The sequence below is a fragment of the Schistocerca serialis genome, chromosome 7, assembly GCF_023864345.2.
Source record: "Schistocerca serialis cubense isolate TAMUIC-IGC-003099 chromosome 7, iqSchSeri2.2, whole genome shotgun sequence".
Lineage (NCBI taxonomy): Eukaryota > Metazoa > Arthropoda > Insecta > Orthoptera > Acrididae > Schistocerca > Schistocerca serialis.
In genome coordinates this window covers 293,809,354-293,828,322 of record NC_064644.1, presented here as the reverse complement: position 1 = coordinate 293,828,322, position 18,969 = coordinate 293,809,354, and the positions used below count along the sequence as shown (strand labels likewise).

Genomic DNA, 18,969 nt, shown 5'->3' with positions numbered 1-18,969 from the left:
GTGAAGTTTTCCTTTAAATATTTTTCTTCTTTCAGTTCTATTCTATCCTGATCCAATCAATGCATTCTTTTGTGGACTACCTCAATCACACTAGGCTCAGTGATAAAATAGTTTCTCAAACAAGAGTTATAATTTGTCACATTGTAAATCTGTATCCAGCTAAGAGCTAAATTTCCGTGACCTCAATTATGTATGTATGTTCCACCTTCCAGACAAGTAGGTGTCCTAGTATAGTATATTCAAAGAGTGTAAGAGAGAATATTACCTCATCATAACAGGTGTCAAAAATCCTAAAATTTTGTGTTTTACTTGTGAACAAAAGAAAACACACAATAAATTCATGTACCGTATTTACGCAAATCTAAGCCACACTTTTCTTCTGGTTTTTGTAATCCAAAAAACCGCCTGTGACTTAGAATCGAGTGTAAAGTAAGTGGAAGTTCTGAAAAATGTTGGTAGATGCCGCCATAAGTAACTTCTGCTGTTGAATATACTTTGTGTAGCACTACACAGGTATGCTTTGCAGGCACAAAGATAAATACTGGCTCCAAAATCTCTGCGTCAGTAAATAAATTAAAAGAAAAGGTAGAAGACTGTAAACATTATCCCATGTATTCTTTCGTGTTTGCTGCTATCTCATTTAAATCCGGAACTAGAGTGAGACAACAGCAAATGCGGAAGAATATACATATCATGTCACATTTATATTCAGATATTTTTCGTATGCTGAATAGTGATACAGTCAAAAATGTAGCACAGAAACTGACTAGATATTTAAATCTAAGATGACTAATTTCTGTGCAGAATGTAATGTATTAAAGAGGTGTCTGCAAAGACTTTCAAATGGAGAAAATTTTTTGCTAAACTCTCGTTCAGAACATCATCTATCATACACAGTCTATTATTTGGTTCTTGTTGATCATTATCAAAGACAGCAACAGTGTAAGTAACAACAAATAGCAGTCTCTTGTCATTGTTTCGCTTATGAGACAATTCCTCTTTTTTTTTTTTTATTGCAAGCTGCGGTAGCGCCACAGAAGCAAGCCATGCCGCGAGCAGCGACAGGTCGTAAACACTCATCAGAATTGGACAAACAATACATGACACAGTACAATAATGCATTTTCAGCTTAGAGTGACGTAAACACTTATAACAAAGAGAACGGGACTTATTAGATCAAAGCAAAATACGCTGTCGATTCAAACCAGATGAAGCACGTGAAAAAGGAAGGGTACCATTGTAAATATGGACAGAGTGCCTGACACATAGCAATGGCTACTTGGCAAAGCTTAACTGTTAAGCTTACGACTCAAACCAAACTACTGTAGCTGTATCTTCATCCATTCGACCTCAATTGTGGGTCATGTTACAATGGACCAACTTTGTTTCTATTTGGAGGGGTGGTCTAAATCTTTTCTCTCCCCTTGAATTTTGAGTCTCAAATTTCAGGTGCAGCTTAGATTCGAGTAAATATGATATACGACAGAAAACTCCTAATGAAGTAAGTATGTGCTGAAATTGTGTTAAAAAAGACAGAATGTTGCATTACAACAGCTTTTCCTGTGTCCACTTTCTAGGCAGACAATGTGAGCATGATACTGAAATGAAGACAAATTCACTTATAAGTGGTTGTATTTACTTTGTCACAACAATGTACATGACTTACAAAAATTGTTTAAGTGAAATACATTGTATATGTAGGCAGTGTTAGCATTTGTGAAACATATTACTACATTTCATAAAATGACTCGATTCTCAGCAGTCAGCGATCAAAAATACATTACTAGTTACTCGAAACATTCATCTTTAGCAACACCACAAATGAGTTCACACACGACACAATTAGCACAACTGTTTTTTCTGATTAATATTTTTGCATAACTGGCTGGCTAAATATGCAAGCAGATTGTTTTTGGAGACACATTATAGCAATAAATATTCTTTTGAAATGGTATGATCATGTTGACAAATTTATGATCCTTAAAACAGAATATCTGTAAAATATGGTACTTGTTTTGTGTTACTGGGTATAATACACAGTTTTGAGAGACAACTTTTACTTAAATAATTACTTCATAGCAGATAAATAACTTATTTTAGAGGGCTTTAGGGGATATTGCAGTACTGAAACTGACAACCAAATCAAAATGATAGAACAGTCATTTCAAGCCTTTGAAAGGACCAAAACGATTTACATCTGGCATAATCAATGCAGATGTAAAGTGACTTAGAAAATAATAAAATTAAGTATAAAATGGGAATTCATTTTCAACCTGAGTATTTTGGTAACTTTTATATCCCATTTTCATCATTTGTGGGACATGAAGAAACATAACGCTACAAATCCCTAGCCTCAGAAATATCTTGGGCACATGTTTCCATCCATTAGCTGGCACCCTGTTAAGAAAATCTTGGATCTTAATTGTCCTCCTCATTCTACCAAAAGCCACCAGATGAACCTCCACCAGGTGGGCTTTGAACTCTGATGCACGATTTCTTGGTAGTATTATCCAGTTCCTCTAAAAAACAAAATACAGAGAACAAAATCAGTAAGATTGTATATTTATATGTTAAAGAAATAGTATGTTTATACACTACAAGAAGATAGCAGAAGCAATTGGAGCTTTTTGTTGTTGTTGTCATCATTTAAATTTCTAAATAGAGTGCTACACCAACTTTGGATCGTATGTTAGGCAGCCACCAACAGTAGAACACAAATTCACTTTCTGGAAAATAAATTGTGTGCTCTCTCATTCTGGTTTCTACAGCTGCATTCCTCAGGGGAAAGTTGTATTTTAACCTACAAGAGAAGCACCTTGAGAGAGAAAATATTTGCTGCTTAGTATCTTCTACACTGCTACTGAAGTAATGTCTAGGTTATATCTAAGGGATATGAAATTTTTGAAGAATTTATTACCTCCTCTTTGTACAACTGAGAACCACCTCAGTAACAAAACATGAGGAATATGTAATCTACATCAAGGTATCTAATGCAATTGACAATGTAGAATTAATGATATTAATATAATAGAGGGAAACATTCCACGTGGGAAAAATATGTCTAAAAACAAAGATGATGTGACTTACCAAACCTATCCATTTCCATTTTTACATTTTCTAACCTACCTGCCTGATTAAGGGATCTGACATTCTACACTCAGATCCATAGAATGCCAGTTTTGTTTCTCCTGATAACAATATCCTCCTGGGTAGTACGCACCTGGAGATCAAAATGGGGGACTATTTTACCTCCGGAATATTTTACCCAGAGAATGCCATCATCATTTAATCATACAGTAGAGCCGCATGCCCTCAGGAAAAATTACAGCTGTTGTTTCCCCTTTCTTTGAGCCGTTCGCAGTACCAGCACAGCAAGGCTGTTTTGGTTGATGTTACAAGGCCATATCAGTCAATCATTCAGACTGTTTTCCCCTGCAAGCACTGAAAAAGCTGCTGCCACTCTTCAGGAACCAAGCGTTTGTCTGGCCTTTCAACAGATACACCTGCATTCTGGTTGCACCTATGGTACAACTACTTATATCACTGAGGCACACAAGCCTCCCCACAAACGGTAAGGTCTACGGTTCCTCTTAAGAAAAAAATATTTTGATCTCCAGACATTTGTTAGAAAAGGGGTTTTACTGTGTGATCTTTTGGCCAGTCTTCTTAAGAAAAGATAACCACACACACATTCACACAAGTAAGTCCACCTCAAACACACGAATTACTAACTCCAGCCAGTCCGACTGGTGCATACAGTCTATCCTTTTTGATAATATTGTTTATATTCCAACCTGGACTTTCCACTGTTTTATTTTGACACATTTCATATTCCAGAATTAAATTTCTATTGAAACAGAAACTCTCTTTCTGTGGCCATAAATGTTTCTTAGCATTGTGACAGAATGTGGGTCAGACAGAATATGAAGTTCATCTGAGGTTACATAGAATAAAAATTATGTGGCATTACTTCCAGTTCCATTCTGACATTTTTTTGTACTATATAAGTAAGAGTCAATAGTTCAATCTGTATTAATAATATTTATTCCCATCTGTTATTTTAATATTAAAATTATTTATTCAAGTGACAGAATGGAACATTCATTGTAACAGAACAGGGCTAGTACAAAACAATTCATTTGAACCCTTTTTAAAAAATATATTGGTTTCCAACATGCACAAGTTCACAGATTTTACATTTTAACAAAAATTTACCCACCTATGAAATGTCCCTGATGTAAAAGCAAAGAAATTAAAACCTTTGTCAATGGTCGATCTCAGGCACATCAAGAATTTGAATAATATCAGTCCTCGGTACCCATGCAGTATTATTAGCCTTAAATGTAAGTTTACTTGATTAACTCAAATGTTTACTACCACTTCACCAGCTAACAACCAGTCAGTCACCTTTCAATCAAACATGGATCTCAGATGACGCTACAGTTCAGTATCTAAGATTTCATGTTCACATTTGTTGGCTTTGCCAACTTGCAAAGAAACTGTTACCTTCTGAGCTAATCCACACCTCAACTTGCCCTACACATTAGTCTACATTCCAAAAACGAATATAGACACAGAACAAATATAATCAGTGTTTTGCTCTCTTCCTGTTTGCAAACATATGGCATAGCGCACTGCATAATCTTTACATTATGGGAGGAAGCCAACATCTGGTATACATAGGTTCAGTTGGCACAATTTGTTGTCTGCACTGTTGTTTCCCAAGATCATGTCTTGTTCATTAAAGCCTACTGTTAGAACTTGTCCTATGAAGTGCTTAACTGAATTTATTGTTGCAAATTTCCAAGAGGGCATAACAGGCAAACGCCTTGTACAGGCAGAAAGGAGGAGGAGGAGAAGCTGCAAACTGCACAATGACAAAATAAACCACATGGACATCTTTCTTTTCATCACCTATTTGATTACTGACTTCATTATTGAGAGTGTGCTCAGGATTCACCAATTCCCCTTTATCTGAAACCAAGTGAAACTGAAATGCATTTTTGGCAATAGAATGCTCTTTATAATTTATTGTGTATTGGTATAAGGCTTCCAGACAGTGTACAGGGTGAGCATCAGGTATTTTATGGGTATCGTTAACGGATGCATCAAAGACTCATGCTTTCCAACTTGATCCATAGGAAAAATATATCACTATTGAATTTCCCCCTTTTTTTGGCAACCTCAAAATGGTAAAATGAATTTGTAACCTGATATTTTCCATCCAGAGCCTCATGCCATATCATTAAATTTCACGACCAACTCCAGCAACACTGCCTTTCCCATGAACGTACTGTCATGATAGATTAGGCTAACATCATGTTAACCAGACGTAAAATGAGGAAAAGGCAACCATTCGCTAGTAGCAGATCGAAGTGTGAAGCACAGTAACACATAACCGAAAACAACATTCAAACTAGCTTCCGAGCCCTAGCAGTTTTTCCAGCAACAGTACACACATTCACACACACAACCACACAGACACCCAAATGCACACTCCTATGGCCACAGCAAGGCTAATTATTGATACACTATTATGGAAAGCAGTTGCCTGAGCTGATGGAGGCTGGGAGGGGACATGGAAGGACGAAAGTACGGGGTATCGGGAAAGAGGCAGGACTCTTGACAGATAACTTCGCAGCCACACAACAAGACCAATGAAGTACAGGAGTGAGAGGTGAAGGTGAAGAGGGAGGGAGAAAGGAAGAGGGATTGGAAAAGGGGGGGGGGGGGAGCAGAGGGAGAGAAAGGGGAGAAATGCCTGCACGAAGGGGGGTGAGAGGAAGAGTGATGGGAGGTGGCAGAGCATGACCTGGATGGAGAAGGATGGTATGGGCAGAACAGAGAATGGAAAAGGAAAGATGAGGCAGTGGGAACAGGTTAGCACAGGTTTAGGTTGGGGGGATTGCCAAGAGCAAAGGATGTGCTGGAGAGAGAATTCTCATCTCACAACCCCCTAACATAAACTTCTGCTAACCTCATGCTGGCTTCTTCCTTCTCTCTTCAGTCCACCCATTCCTTCTCTGTCCAGATCATGCACTGTCTTCTACCACCACTCTTCCTCTTCCCACTCCTTCCCCTCCTATGTGGGCATTCTCCATCTCCCCTCTCCCTTCCCCCTTTACCACCTTTTCAACCTCTCTCCCTCTTCATCTCCATCTCTCTCTTCTGCCCCCCCCCCCCCCCCTTAGGTTCCCATCTCTCTCATCCTACATCTCTTTCTGCTGTACCCTCTGTACTGTTTTGGTCTTGTTGTGCAGCCATGTAGTCATCTGTGCAAAGACCTGCCTCTTTCCCGCTATCCCTTAATTGTATCCTTTGCTACCCGTCCCCAACTCCATCAGCTCAGTCAAGTGCTTTCAACATTCGAGTATCAAAAATTAGCCTTACTGTGGCCATGGGTGTGTTTTTCTGGCAGTGGATGTGTTTGTGTGTGTTAATGTGTGCACTATTGCTGGAAAGAGAGTTAGTGCTTGAATGCTAGTGCGAATGTTGTTTTCTGTTTGGTGTTTCTGAGCTCCGCACATCGATCAGCTATAGGTGAGTGGTTGTCTATACCAAAATGTAAAATTTGTGTTATAACTTATAAGTCAGTCAGCAGACATAAATCATTTTGTTAGCATCACTATGTCTCCGTAAGTGAGTCCAAAGTGTGCTCTGAATTCACAAGGGATCAATGATAAAGATTGCAAAAATAAATTGCAATGAACATGTACACTGATAGAAAAACAGTAATGTGGATAACAGCCCAAAGGAACTAGCAAAATTATCTAAGACAACTGCCAGTGAAACTATAAATGAAAATAAACTTAAAATGACAGAATTAATGGATCTCATAACATCAAAAGGGGAACACATTTAGTTTTTTCTAGCCTCATGACAACATAGTATATTCTAGCTACCATTAATGTAAATGGAATATCTCCTAAAACAAAAATATTAAATTTTCAGCACTCTGTTTAAGCATCAGAAAGAGAGGTGGCAACGTTGTAAGGTGTGGTTTTGGCCTGTGTGACAAACATTGCAGGTTATAATGCTGTTGTAAATACAGGAGAAGGACAGAGTACCACAATTTTATACAAAGAAAGAATGCAGTGTGTACTGCAGCATATCCTACATTTGCAGCAAGGCATAGCTATAAAATTTCAAAGTGTTCAATTCACTTCACTAACATTTATGCAATTGCAAGCTCCAGTGCCAAAACTGTAAGGCATAAATTTTATACTTGAGCAATATCTGAGCCTTCAACTGATCTCCATAACCCAATTATACTGGGTGGAGACTTCAGTTGTGCTCTGCATGAAGAAGAGCAGATGCTGAACCATAATATTTTAACAAGAAATTGCAGACATTAACTGCTGAACTACAACCAATAAATACCTGAAGGCTCCAACGCCTCTACACCACCGCTTATATATACGTGATTGCTTCATCAATGAGAAGATTAGATAAAATTTATGCTCAACACATATTCCTCGACAAAATGTATACATATGAAATGTGGCAAGTGAACTTTCCAGATCACTCAGTTTATAATATTGTGTACCCCCAGCCCTGCCCTTGTCATCTAGTACTACTCTGGACTTGAATACCTCTACATGCTACTCTGCCAAGGCTATGACTTTCTGAAGTCAAGCCCTGAAATGAGATCCTCTCTCTCTCTCTCTCTCTCTCTCTCTCTCTCTCTCTCTCTGAGGTCCTGTCCACATGACCCATCCTCACATTCTGTTACCCTCCTGACCTCTGAAACATCCTAGCCAAACCAACACGATCCAGTCTCACATTCTGTTATCCTCCTAACCTCAATAACATCCTAGTTAAATCATACAGCATTCCCAAAATATTAACCTTATTCCAGGGTCCCTACACCGCTGCCATCATGCCCATTGTGAAACATGCTACACACAGCCATCGAAAACCACCTGCGCCAACCTCACCAAAGGTTTCTCCTACAGTATCAAATGCCACTTTCTGAAACCACAATGCTGTTTATCGGCTAACTTGTGTCCACTGCACAGCATTTCATATAGGGCGACAACATTGTTTAAGAGCTGAGAGCATGAATGGCTGCAGAAAAACTATGCATAACTCAGTACCCAGTCACTGAACAAACTCTTGACTCATGGGGGACCTCAGTGTCTGCTGCACCACATACGTAATTTGGATGCTTCCAAAAGTTACTAGTTTCCCTGAACTTTACAGATGGGAACATGCCCTATAACATATCCTCGCATGCTGGATTTACTGTATTTGAGAAGTAGTATCTATTTTTTTCACAGTGTTATTCGACACTACAGGTGAATCTCTCTCAGCCTGGGATCTGAGTGACATTCCTTTGCTTTTTAAGACCCCCCTCCTCCTCCCCCCCTCTCCCCTCCCTCCCCTCACACCAAAGGGACTAATAGTTCCTACAGCTGGGATAAGGTACTATCGACACTACTAAACTTCTCACCACTTTAAGGTACAGTACTGGTCAACAATTCTGTATCTAGGTTGAATTTTCCTTTGATATAATTGTTATGAGCTTGGAAATTTATACATTTTTTATTTATTAATGTGATAATCAGTAGTATTTACCACTTATTGAGAAGGTGGACTCGTGCAAATTCCGCTGCTCTTTCATTGATGGCGTAGTGTGAATAGAAGGAGACACCACAGCCTGTGGGACAGATTTGTGTTTTGAAGTAGATGGTGTCTTCTTATCATCTGGTGTCACTGGAACATTTTCTTTATCTTCTATTCTGTCAACTGGTTGCAGATTTTGTGATGCAGTTTCCTGAAATGTAAATCTTGTGACTACAGAATACTATAACAATGCAAATAACATTTACAGAGTCCAGTAAACCCTAAAATAATATGTACTATAGTAAAATATCTGAGTGTTATCAAACTACATGTAGTGCAATGAGATAATTAACTAACAGTTCATTTCATAAGCCAATTGTTTCAAGGTTAAGAAAGGGACTGCATGCTCATAAGTGTCCACAGATAATTGCAACATCATGTAAACAATGTAAACACTTGTTGCAGTCTGCAGAGATGCATTTTACTTTACCTTTGATTAGAATTGCTTTTACTTGCATTGTCACCCTTCTGAATTTTCTACAGTGTAATCTAAGTATTGGGAGTTACTGAATTAAACGCAACTCCACTGCAGCCGTGTTTGACGCAAGCTGGGAGGCACATAGGTGTCAACATGTAATACCACAAGTGAGCTGGTTTGTGAACCACAACACAGCGAGGCCAAGCTGCATGACCATGGTGATATTGCAGAAAGGACATGCAACTATGAGCCAGCCTACGGAGCATTTCCGCACCACAGACACACATGGGTGTTGATTTGAAAGCATCTGGAAGCAAGAGTATTGGCACAGCAAGTGTGATATTAACCATTATAAATACACTCAGATTTTAGCACAGCTATGTGCAGTCTGGCTGCATTCTCCACGACATCCAAGTCGCACAAGCCTCTATCACACTATGGGCCAGCCAGCTCCACCAGACTGGCTCACGGTAATATGTTACATCCGTGGACTTAAAACAACACAATGGATGAGTTGTCTCCAAGGCTCTGTGGCAGTGCCAAACTTCTGCCTTGGAGGGCAGCAGTTCACAGCCAGGACAGTACTGCCATCAGCCTCCCACACCAGGGTGAGCTGCTAACACAATAGCAGGAGCCACTCACAAAAATTCAGCAGAAGTACACATCGCTGGCACTGCTCACTCAGAGCTGCATAGTGCTATCTCAGGCATGCACTGCCGAGTGAGGTAAATGGTGCCAGCAAAGTGGAAAGTGGGACGTGGATGTTAAATGGCCATCCCCCAATCGTGACCTTCTGATGTCATTGGCACCACTGGTTGTCCACGCGCCTGCAGAGGGCATATCGAGGGGCATCATGGCACTCTGTTGTTGTAACTCAAGATGAAATAAAATGTTTTATCTTGCAGCAGAGTTTTCCTAGCCAGCCCTGGCCCAACACCACCTCCTCCGCAACTTGCCACGCCATCACGTGTACGCCATAGTGGTCCCACTCACCCCAGGTCACTATGCTTCAGGATTCAACTGAATTCCGGAAATGGGAAGTCACTTTTGATTATGTTGCAAGAGTAAGCAAACAGCAAAGAGGGGAAGACATCGCTACTATTGATAAAAATGTTCAGAGCAGGCATTGCGCATTGGTTTGGCAGGAAAAGGAGGGAGCAAGGGAAGGGGGAGGAGGGGAGCTCAAATGGATGCTTATGTATTAAACATAATCAGACTGAAATATACGATTTTTAATTGTTGTTCACAATGACAAAAAGAACTTATGTGTACTTATTGAGTACTGAAGCATGAACAGGCAAACAGATGCTGAATAACTACCTTCCAGAAATTTTTATGCAATTCTTCCTGAAGGATAAAAACAAATAGAAAATAGCAAAGTATATAAACAATACTGTACAGTTTCTTATTCTTTGTCTTGAGTACTCAGATAAATTTAGTTCATGATGGACCTCTTACGTCCATATTCAGACTCATTTTTTCAAACATAGAATGAAACACAAATATCAATTTTTATGTGTGTAAATAAAAATAATCAAATTTTAAAAATTTAACGTAACCAGATAAACAAAAAAATCTGTTCATTAAACAGTGGCAGGAGAATTCAAACATATAAAAGTTAAGAAAACTTGTAAGCTTTTGGAGCTAATGGCTCCATCATCTGGCTGAAGGGCTGAAAGGGAAATGAGGGAGATAAAGAAAAAGGACTGATGAGGATTAGCAAATGGCCACCTCTAACCTCTTACGTTTTCAAATCTCATCCAGTGCAGTCCCCAACAATCAGTCTTTCCTTCTCATCCCGTATGGGGAAGTCTCCACTAATGCATGGTTCTGGGTGATTTTCCAAACTCTCCCCACTTCACTTCATAAACCTTCCCAGTCTTTTTCTTCATCCCTCTTCCCTCCCTCTCAACTCTTCTGCCAGAAGAATGAGACACTGGCTCTGAAAGCTTGCAAATTTCCTTAACCTTTGGAAGTGTGTGTTCTCCCGCCTCCACTTGGTCAGTAGATCTTTTATCTCTGTAGTTTTTATGCATAGTATCACAATTAACAATACTAGAATACTACTCACATCAAGTTGCTTCAAAATGCCGTAAACATAATCAGGATTTACAGAAGTATTAATGAATTTTCCTGTACCCTGTGAAGTGTTAACAGTACTCCCTTCAACACACAATTTCCCGTTCACAATAACATATGCAGCAGCACCATGGCACTCCAATCCCTGTAAAGAAGAATAACATTGGTTAAAAACTATTTAATATCAAAATTTCTACAGCACAAGAAGTAATACAGAACTATAAGCATCAAACATGAATGAACATGAGTCAAGTGCATATATATTTAAACGTGAAGAAAAAATATAGACATCTCAAACTAAACATTAAGTGTCAAGTTTCACAACTACACACAAATTTTGGAGAGCTAAGTAAAATGGCACTATGTTCATTCCTTCCCGTACTGAGCATGTATCATCTGGATAATGACTGTGATACTTTTAGCCTTTTTAACATAGAAATTTTTAATGTAATCCACACTTTTGCTGCTCAGTCATATCTGTTTATTTCTCAGTGTCTCGTGCAAGACATGTGTGAAAGAAAACAATGTTTATCTACCATACCTCAAATATGTTGAAATCAGAAGCCTGATGATGAGTTTTGGAAGATATGACTCTTGTTGCAGCTGGATCCCATACTACAACATCAGCATCAGAACCAACAGCAATGCATCCCTAAGAGACAACAGGAATTTGTTTTAACTACTTCACTTTTTGTTAATACATGGACAATTTGACATTTATGTAGTCCTAAGTGTCAGTAACATCACTTGAAATGTGCAGCTGCACAAAAGTATTTTAAATTACAATACAAAAGTGAAAGCACAGCGATGACATACTTTATTGAGTGGGATACGGTAGTGTCTTTTTTGTACAGAATATAGCTATCAACAAATGACTTAGTAGCAACTAAGAGAATAAGTTCCTCAATATAATGACTTACAGCTTTCTAATTGTAATTTTAGTGTTTATATTGAAAACAAAAATATTTAAAAATAACACATTTCACCACCACCTGTTTGACATCCAGGCCAATATCATGTACACATGGTTCTAGGCTGTGCTCTACTTGCTGCTATAACAGTTCACAGGTATTTCTAAATCTTTGTTGGTTTCCTTGACCAGTTTGTCAGACCTCGTTTCTATTGTGGCTGTGGGTTGATCTCTGAAATTTTTCCATCCAATTATTCTGATGACCAGATTTTCATCCACATGGTTTTATGTGTATGTGGTTGATACAGAGCTTTGGTAAAATGAATATCATTTGACAGTTTTACATGAGTGTTGTTTACAATGTTATTTAAATTATAGGTGTAGCCTAGAACCATGCCTTATAATGTTTATAGGACAGTTATTTAACTAGCCCCCTTTTTTCTTTAAGATAATCTGATGGTGCCTAACCATGATGAAATGCACTATTTTTAAATAAAAATAACTTTGCAACCATGGATGTTTTACTTTCAATATAACTATGGAAACTGGTTGCTGTATCAATCAGCCAACAATGGTACAGAGTGAATATTAATTTTAACTTGCTGTCTTTGTGTGACTGGCAAAAAGAAAGGAAGGAAGATTATAGTTTAATGCTGAGGTTATTAAAAATGAGGCAAAAACTTGAATTGGGAAAGGATAGAGAAGGAAACTGGCCATGTTATTTACTTGCCATAAGCAATTTAGGGAATGCATGGAAAGCTTAAGTCTGGATGCCAAAACAGGGATTTCAACTACTGTTCTCAAAAAAGGAGTCCAGTGTCCAACTAAACCACCACACACTACGTAACCAGCAAAAGACGAATTCCTGTTTCATCAGCCACATTATTGGTTCCATCTTCCACACCATTTATTAATCACTGGCCTAATCTACATTCTCAGGTGCAGCAAAAGAGGATCTCTGCCGTGACTGCTGTCTAGACTCAAACCTAACTGAGAAGTCTTACCGACCATCCAAATTAGTGAGGCTCCTACACTCCTTTTTATATGCAAACAACTGCAGTTAATATTACTTTCAATGTCTCTGATTTTTCTTATTGATGAATTTGATATAATAAACTGATTTATGGGATTCAGACCTTAGCTTCATTTTAACCTCCTTATTTTGTTTTTCTAGTGCTTTGGTCTTTACACTCTACTTGATTACATCATTCCAGAAACTTAGCCTTCACCATGATAATGGCATTGCTGTATTCAAGTTATTGAATTTGAGTCCAGTATCTATTGGCAGTGAATGAGAACCCATCAGATCTGTGAAACTACTTGAGGTTTATAATGGCCTAGTTCATGTCCCACCTGACAAGGGAACCTCCCCATCGCAACCCCCCCCCCCCCCTCAGATTTAGTTATAAGTTGGCACAGTGGATAGGCCTTGAAAAACTGAACACAGATCAGTCGAGAAAACAAAAAGAAGTTGTGTGGAACTGTGAAAAAAATAAGCAAAATATACAAACTGAGTAGTTCATGTGCAAGATAGGCAACATCAAGGATAGTGTGAGCTCAGGAGTGCCATGGTCCCGTGGTTAGCGTGAGCAGCTGCTGAATGAGAGGTCCTTGGTTCAAGTCTTCCCTTGAGTGAAAAGTTTACTTTCTTTATTTTCGCAAAGTTATGATCTGTCCATTCGTTCACTGATGTCTCTGTTCACTGTAGTAAGTTTAGTGTGTGTGTTTTGCGACTGCACCGCAAAACCGTGCGATTAGTAGATGAAAGGACGTGCCTCTCCAATGGGAACCGAAAACATTTGATTGCAATGTCATAGGTCAACCAACTCCTCCACAGGAAAACACATCTGATGTATTCTATACGACACTGGTGACGGCATGTGCGTCACATGACAGGAATATGTTGTCGACCGGGTAAAAAGATTCTTCTGCCTTGCCTGATTTAGGTTTTCTTGTGGATGTGATAATCACTCCCAAAAAAGTGATGAAAACATAAGAGTTTGTCACATAAACTGCAACAAATGAATGCAACAGTTTCACAGTCGCACAATTTTCCTTGTGCTCTGTCAAAACATATGTTTTTAACTTTTTCAAATTTTTCCGTGTGTAGACCGTCAAATCCTGTATATGTTCAAACAAATCTGAACATGTCCTGGAATTTTGGAGAGCGAAGTTGATTATGTGTGAGTGCCTGAACTTTGATAATCGACACACGATCACGTAAACAATACTGCTCTGTGTACCTGTCCAGCTTTGCAAAATCATAGAATCTTTTCACAAAGTATTTCACTTGCCAAAAACCAAACACATCTAACAGTTGCACAAGAGGTGTACATCCTGGAGGAATGGTAATCACGTCTACTCCCACACTAAAATTGTACAATGCCTGATTCTTCTGTCCTGTATAGCTGTCAAGGAGTAAGGCAAGATCTTTGTCTGCTTAAGGAGCAATCACACCTTCATTAAAGTTTTCACTAGTCTTTTCTCCATTTTTCCTGATGCACTGCAATTCACAATGACATTCGGCAGTTGCACAAGTACCCTATTCACCTGTTGCTGAACTTGCAGTCCAAATACACAATTTTTTTCCTGCAAACATAAATAAAATGTAGGCAAAAGAAATCCTGCTTTGTTCAGAGCTTATTGTATGGTATAACTATGTGAAGTGGCATGCAGCTGGTCTACAGCACGTTCTGTGTCGCCTTCTCCAACTAACGATAACATGCGGGTCAATTTCATTTCATAGTTAAAACCAGACTGATAATATATGCGTCTGACGTTAGTTTTTGTAACAAACGTCTTGGAACACACTGAAAGTCTTCCAGTTTATTTGCGTAGTTCTTGCTTACATATTTTGTAATCTTCCTGCTCATAATTTCGTATTTTCTTTTGAACGTGACAAGCCAATGAGATGAAGCCTTGAAGTCCAGACCGATTTGTTTAGCGTAATGCAATCCCCAAATCTGTAGGTCTTTATCATGCACTGCACTTCATTCATTTCTAGCTTTAATAAATTGTCAGTATACATGGTCTTCTAGTTCACTGAACTTCTGGCCAGCCGGAGTGGCCGAGTGGTTCTAGGTGCTACAGTCTGGAACCGCGCAACCGCTACGGTCGGAGGTTCAAATTCTGCCTGGGGCATAGATGTGTGTGATGTCCTAAGGTTAGTTAGGTTTAAGTAGTTCTAAGTTCTAGGGGACTGATGACCTCAGATGTTAAGTCCCATAGTGCTCAGAGCCATTTGAACCATTTTTTGAACTGAACTCCTGTCTTCGGGTTCCACGACTTCTTTGCAACATTTAATTGTGCTTTCTTCCTCCATCCCTTTAAATTTCTTAAATTTATTTGTTACTTCACTCCATAATCTATATTTGCGTCTTTTAATTGGTGTGGACAGTAACCTGTATTGGGGCATTTCCTTCACGTAACCCAAAGAAATACCATCAGATTGAAGTCGCAGTATTTCCTCTTCGTGTTATTCGTACGGATCATCAAGACTCTCATCATCTGGTACATACAGCCCCACAGCAATCAGCAAGGTATTGTCATCACCACACGTACTGTTTATGAACAAATGTAGGAAATAATCATACAAATGTTCGACAATCGTTCGATCCCTTAAGGAACTTTCCGATTCCTTACAGTTCAGGAAATATTCATTGACGTTGTTATTGAAGTCGCGAGCGATATTTGCTGGATTCATATTGCACACGGAATACATCTCACGTACTTAATGCACTCTCGTACAAAGTAACGAACAGTCAGCTGCCAGCCTGGGAGCCTCGTTAGCAGGAATACTCTCTCTCCCGTGCGCTGTAGTCGACTGATGTCGTGTGTTTCGATGTTTGTTTAGGTGTAGCGTCCCCGTACTACGGCGCTGTTACCTCGCATCGGACGAACAGATGGACAGATAATAATTTTCTGAAAATAAAAAAACTAAACTATTCACTCAAGGGAAGACTTGAACCAAGGACCTCTCGTTCCACAGCTGCTCACGCTAACCACGGCGCTCCTGAGCTCACACTATCCTTGATGTTGCCTATCTTGCACATGGACTACTCAGTTTGTATATTTTGCTTATTTTTTTCATAGTTCCACACAACTTCTTCCTGTTTTCTCGATTGATCTGTGTTCAGTTTTTCAATGCCTATCCACCGTGCCAACTTATAACTAAATCTGAGGGGGGTGTGATGGGGAGGTTCCCTCACTACTTCAGGGTTATAATGGCCTAGTTCATGTCCCACCTGAGTAGCACAAAGCACTAACACTCTAAAGTTGCAGTTTCATAAGATACTGATTCCGCTGATACAGGTGAAGAATTAGTTGGATCCATGCATCTTAGAGAAAACTGTTCATCCCCAAACTTTTGGTAAGTATTAAGTGTCTTGCTAAGTCCAAATATTCTGTTCTTGGTGGTGTACAGCATAATAAAAAAATTTGTTTCTCCAGCCATCAGTAATCTTACTTCCATTTCCAAAACCAATCTGAAGTGAGTACACTCCCTATCCTTGTGGAAATCCTTAAATATATGGTCTCTGGAAAGAAAGAAAGAAAGAAAGAAAGAGAAGGAGAGAGAGAGAGAAAGAGAGAGTACTCATATTACTAATTAACAGTTTGTCATACTATATTAGCGCAAGGATGTTTGTAAATCTTGAACAGTATTTTTAGCTGTGAAAAGTTTCAACTTGTCTGATCAATTCCGTGGTGTTGAACAAACAAGCACTTTACCATAAACATGTTCCTGATCTCGGATGGAAAACATTTTGTGCTAAAACTGACTGTGACTAAACAAGTTGGCTATCTACATCAAGAATGAGGGAAACATTATGAAAGTTCGATAAACAACTGGAAACAGAGTATTTGTTGTATAGAAGGCGTTCAAGACATTTTAAGAGACAAGATGAATATGAGGAAAGTACGTGCAAAAATAATGCAAAAAATTAGTCTGATGAACAAAAGAAAGGAGAGATCAGTTTGTTCTGACCTTTTTGAACAGACTAAAAAGAATTGTAGTTTTTTGGTTATTACATTTTGTGAGACATGAATATTTATGTGTTACCCAGAAACCAAGCAGCAATCCATACCCTGGAAATCACTATCCCCCCCCCCCCCCCCCCCTCCCCAGCCGAAGAAAGCATGCACAAGTCATTACAAGCTCAGGCATTTCATTGATATTCTCCAATATTCAGGACATGATTATGGCATAATGATTATCCAATGGACAAAAAAATTAACCAGAACTACAATAATTTTTGGAAACATTATGTCAACGTATGAGAACGATGTGCTCTCAGTTATAAAGGAGTTTACCCTCTTGTGACTATGGGCATTCATGTGTGCCCAGTAGTTAGAGAGCGCAGATGGCTATGGGCACTCATTTACACCCAGCAGGTAGGAAGGACTGACAGCTGTGGGCATTCATGTACACCTGGGTGCAGGAGCAGGTAAACATGCACAATAGAGTAACGACTCGCTGTTGTCCATGTTTCAACACTACCTGCTCTTCTTTGTTATGTCAAAGAGTGCTGGAGCTTTCACCTGCACCTGCTTGCTTTTTGATAATGAGTTACTCTGATAGTACCATTTGATTCCCTAACCTACACGAGATAAATGATTAACATATACAGCCTGAAGGGCATGAATAATCCCAATGAATGGACACATCAGATGTTACAAAAGGAGAACAGTGCTGCAGATAAGTGCAGTTTCTCAGCAACACTCGCAGCTGTGCAGAACGGAAAATGGCACACATGGGAAAGTAAATGTAATCTGATTTCCTAATCTACAAAATACACATGACACAAACATGTATAATGTGCAAGGAGATGAAGTATCCTACAAGACTGATGTATCAGATGTGGTAAAAGGTGACTACCATCATCAGTGTTCTGTTCATACGCAAATTTTCACTTGGTAACTCTCCATGCACTCCTGTCTTTTGCCATCCTCTTCAGGTCCACATAATTTCTGCTTCCCTTGATATTATCCACCAACTTGTGTCTCCTCCTTCCTCTCAATCTCTTACCAGAAACTAGAGCTTCCAAAGTATCTGTTAGCAAGCATTCCTGTCTCAGAGAATGTCCCATTCAGTTCTTCTTCTTTTATCTTATAACCTGGAGCAGCCCTCTCCTCTCGCCAACCCTTTCGAACATTCTCTCATTACTCACTCTTTCCCTCCAGCTTACCCTCTCAATTCTCCTGCGCATCTACATCTCAAATACTTCCAGCATTGTTTCATCTTCTCTTTCTGCAAAGACACACACACACACACACACACACACACACACACACACACACACACCTCTTTTTCCACTTAAGCCTTTCGCAATAATCTCTTCCAGGTATAAGTTAAACAGTAAAGGGAGAGGCAACAAGATCATCTAATACCCCTTCCAATGCTGCTTCCTTCTGACATTTCGTTTTCAATCCTTATCTTACTTTCTGTTGTAAACATAGATTCTGTGCCAGACGTATCTCCCCCCATGTGCCTTCTCCTCTTTTAAGTCTGAACTGTTCCTCTCCAGTCCACCTATAGCCATATAGCCTTCTATTCAGCATTCTAAGCAATGTTTTAGCTGCAGGAGAAATTAGCCTGACAGACCAATGGTCTATATACTTTTTGGTAAAGGCATGTAACATACCAGGGAAGCCTTAAATGACATATGACCATTATCTTCTCCAGTACACTTCTCATTTTCTAGATAAACTGTCACTTTCCCATAACAGATAATGAAGTCGTATCTGTAATTTCATATAAGCATGCTATGATTGTATATACTAGTGATCTGATGAGAGGGATGTTTTGCTGAATACAAATAGTGCTCTTATATGATGTTTCACCAACACCAACACTGAGTCACCATAACAATTTTGATATAGGCCTGCTTCACATTACACATGCATTGATTAAAGTGAACTTCTTAATATTTTACTGATA

The 18,969-nt window shown here is 39.1% G+C and overlaps 1 protein-coding gene across 4 annotated transcripts in view; it reads right to left on the bottom strand.

Moving 5' to 3' along the window:
• Positions 1-1,614: 1,614 nt before the first annotated feature.
• The window catches only part of LOC126412381 (dihydropyrimidinase-like), a 265,941-nt gene continuing 248,586 nt past the window's right edge, over positions 1,615-18,969 (bottom strand). For all 4 annotated transcript variants that reach the window (XM_050081951.1, XM_050081952.1, XM_050081953.1 and 1 more), the window contains 4 exons: positions 11,664-11,774; positions 11,115-11,267; positions 8,578-8,776; positions 1,615-2,519 (listed from right to left, as the gene is read on the bottom strand). In XM_050081951.1, the coding sequence (XP_049937908.1) occupies positions 2,437-2,519; positions 8,578-8,776; positions 11,115-11,267; positions 11,664-11,774 (546 nt within the window). In that variant the 3' untranslated portion in view covers positions 1,615-2,436. The remainder of the gene's footprint in view (positions 2,520-8,577; positions 8,777-11,114; positions 11,268-11,663; positions 11,775-18,969) is intronic.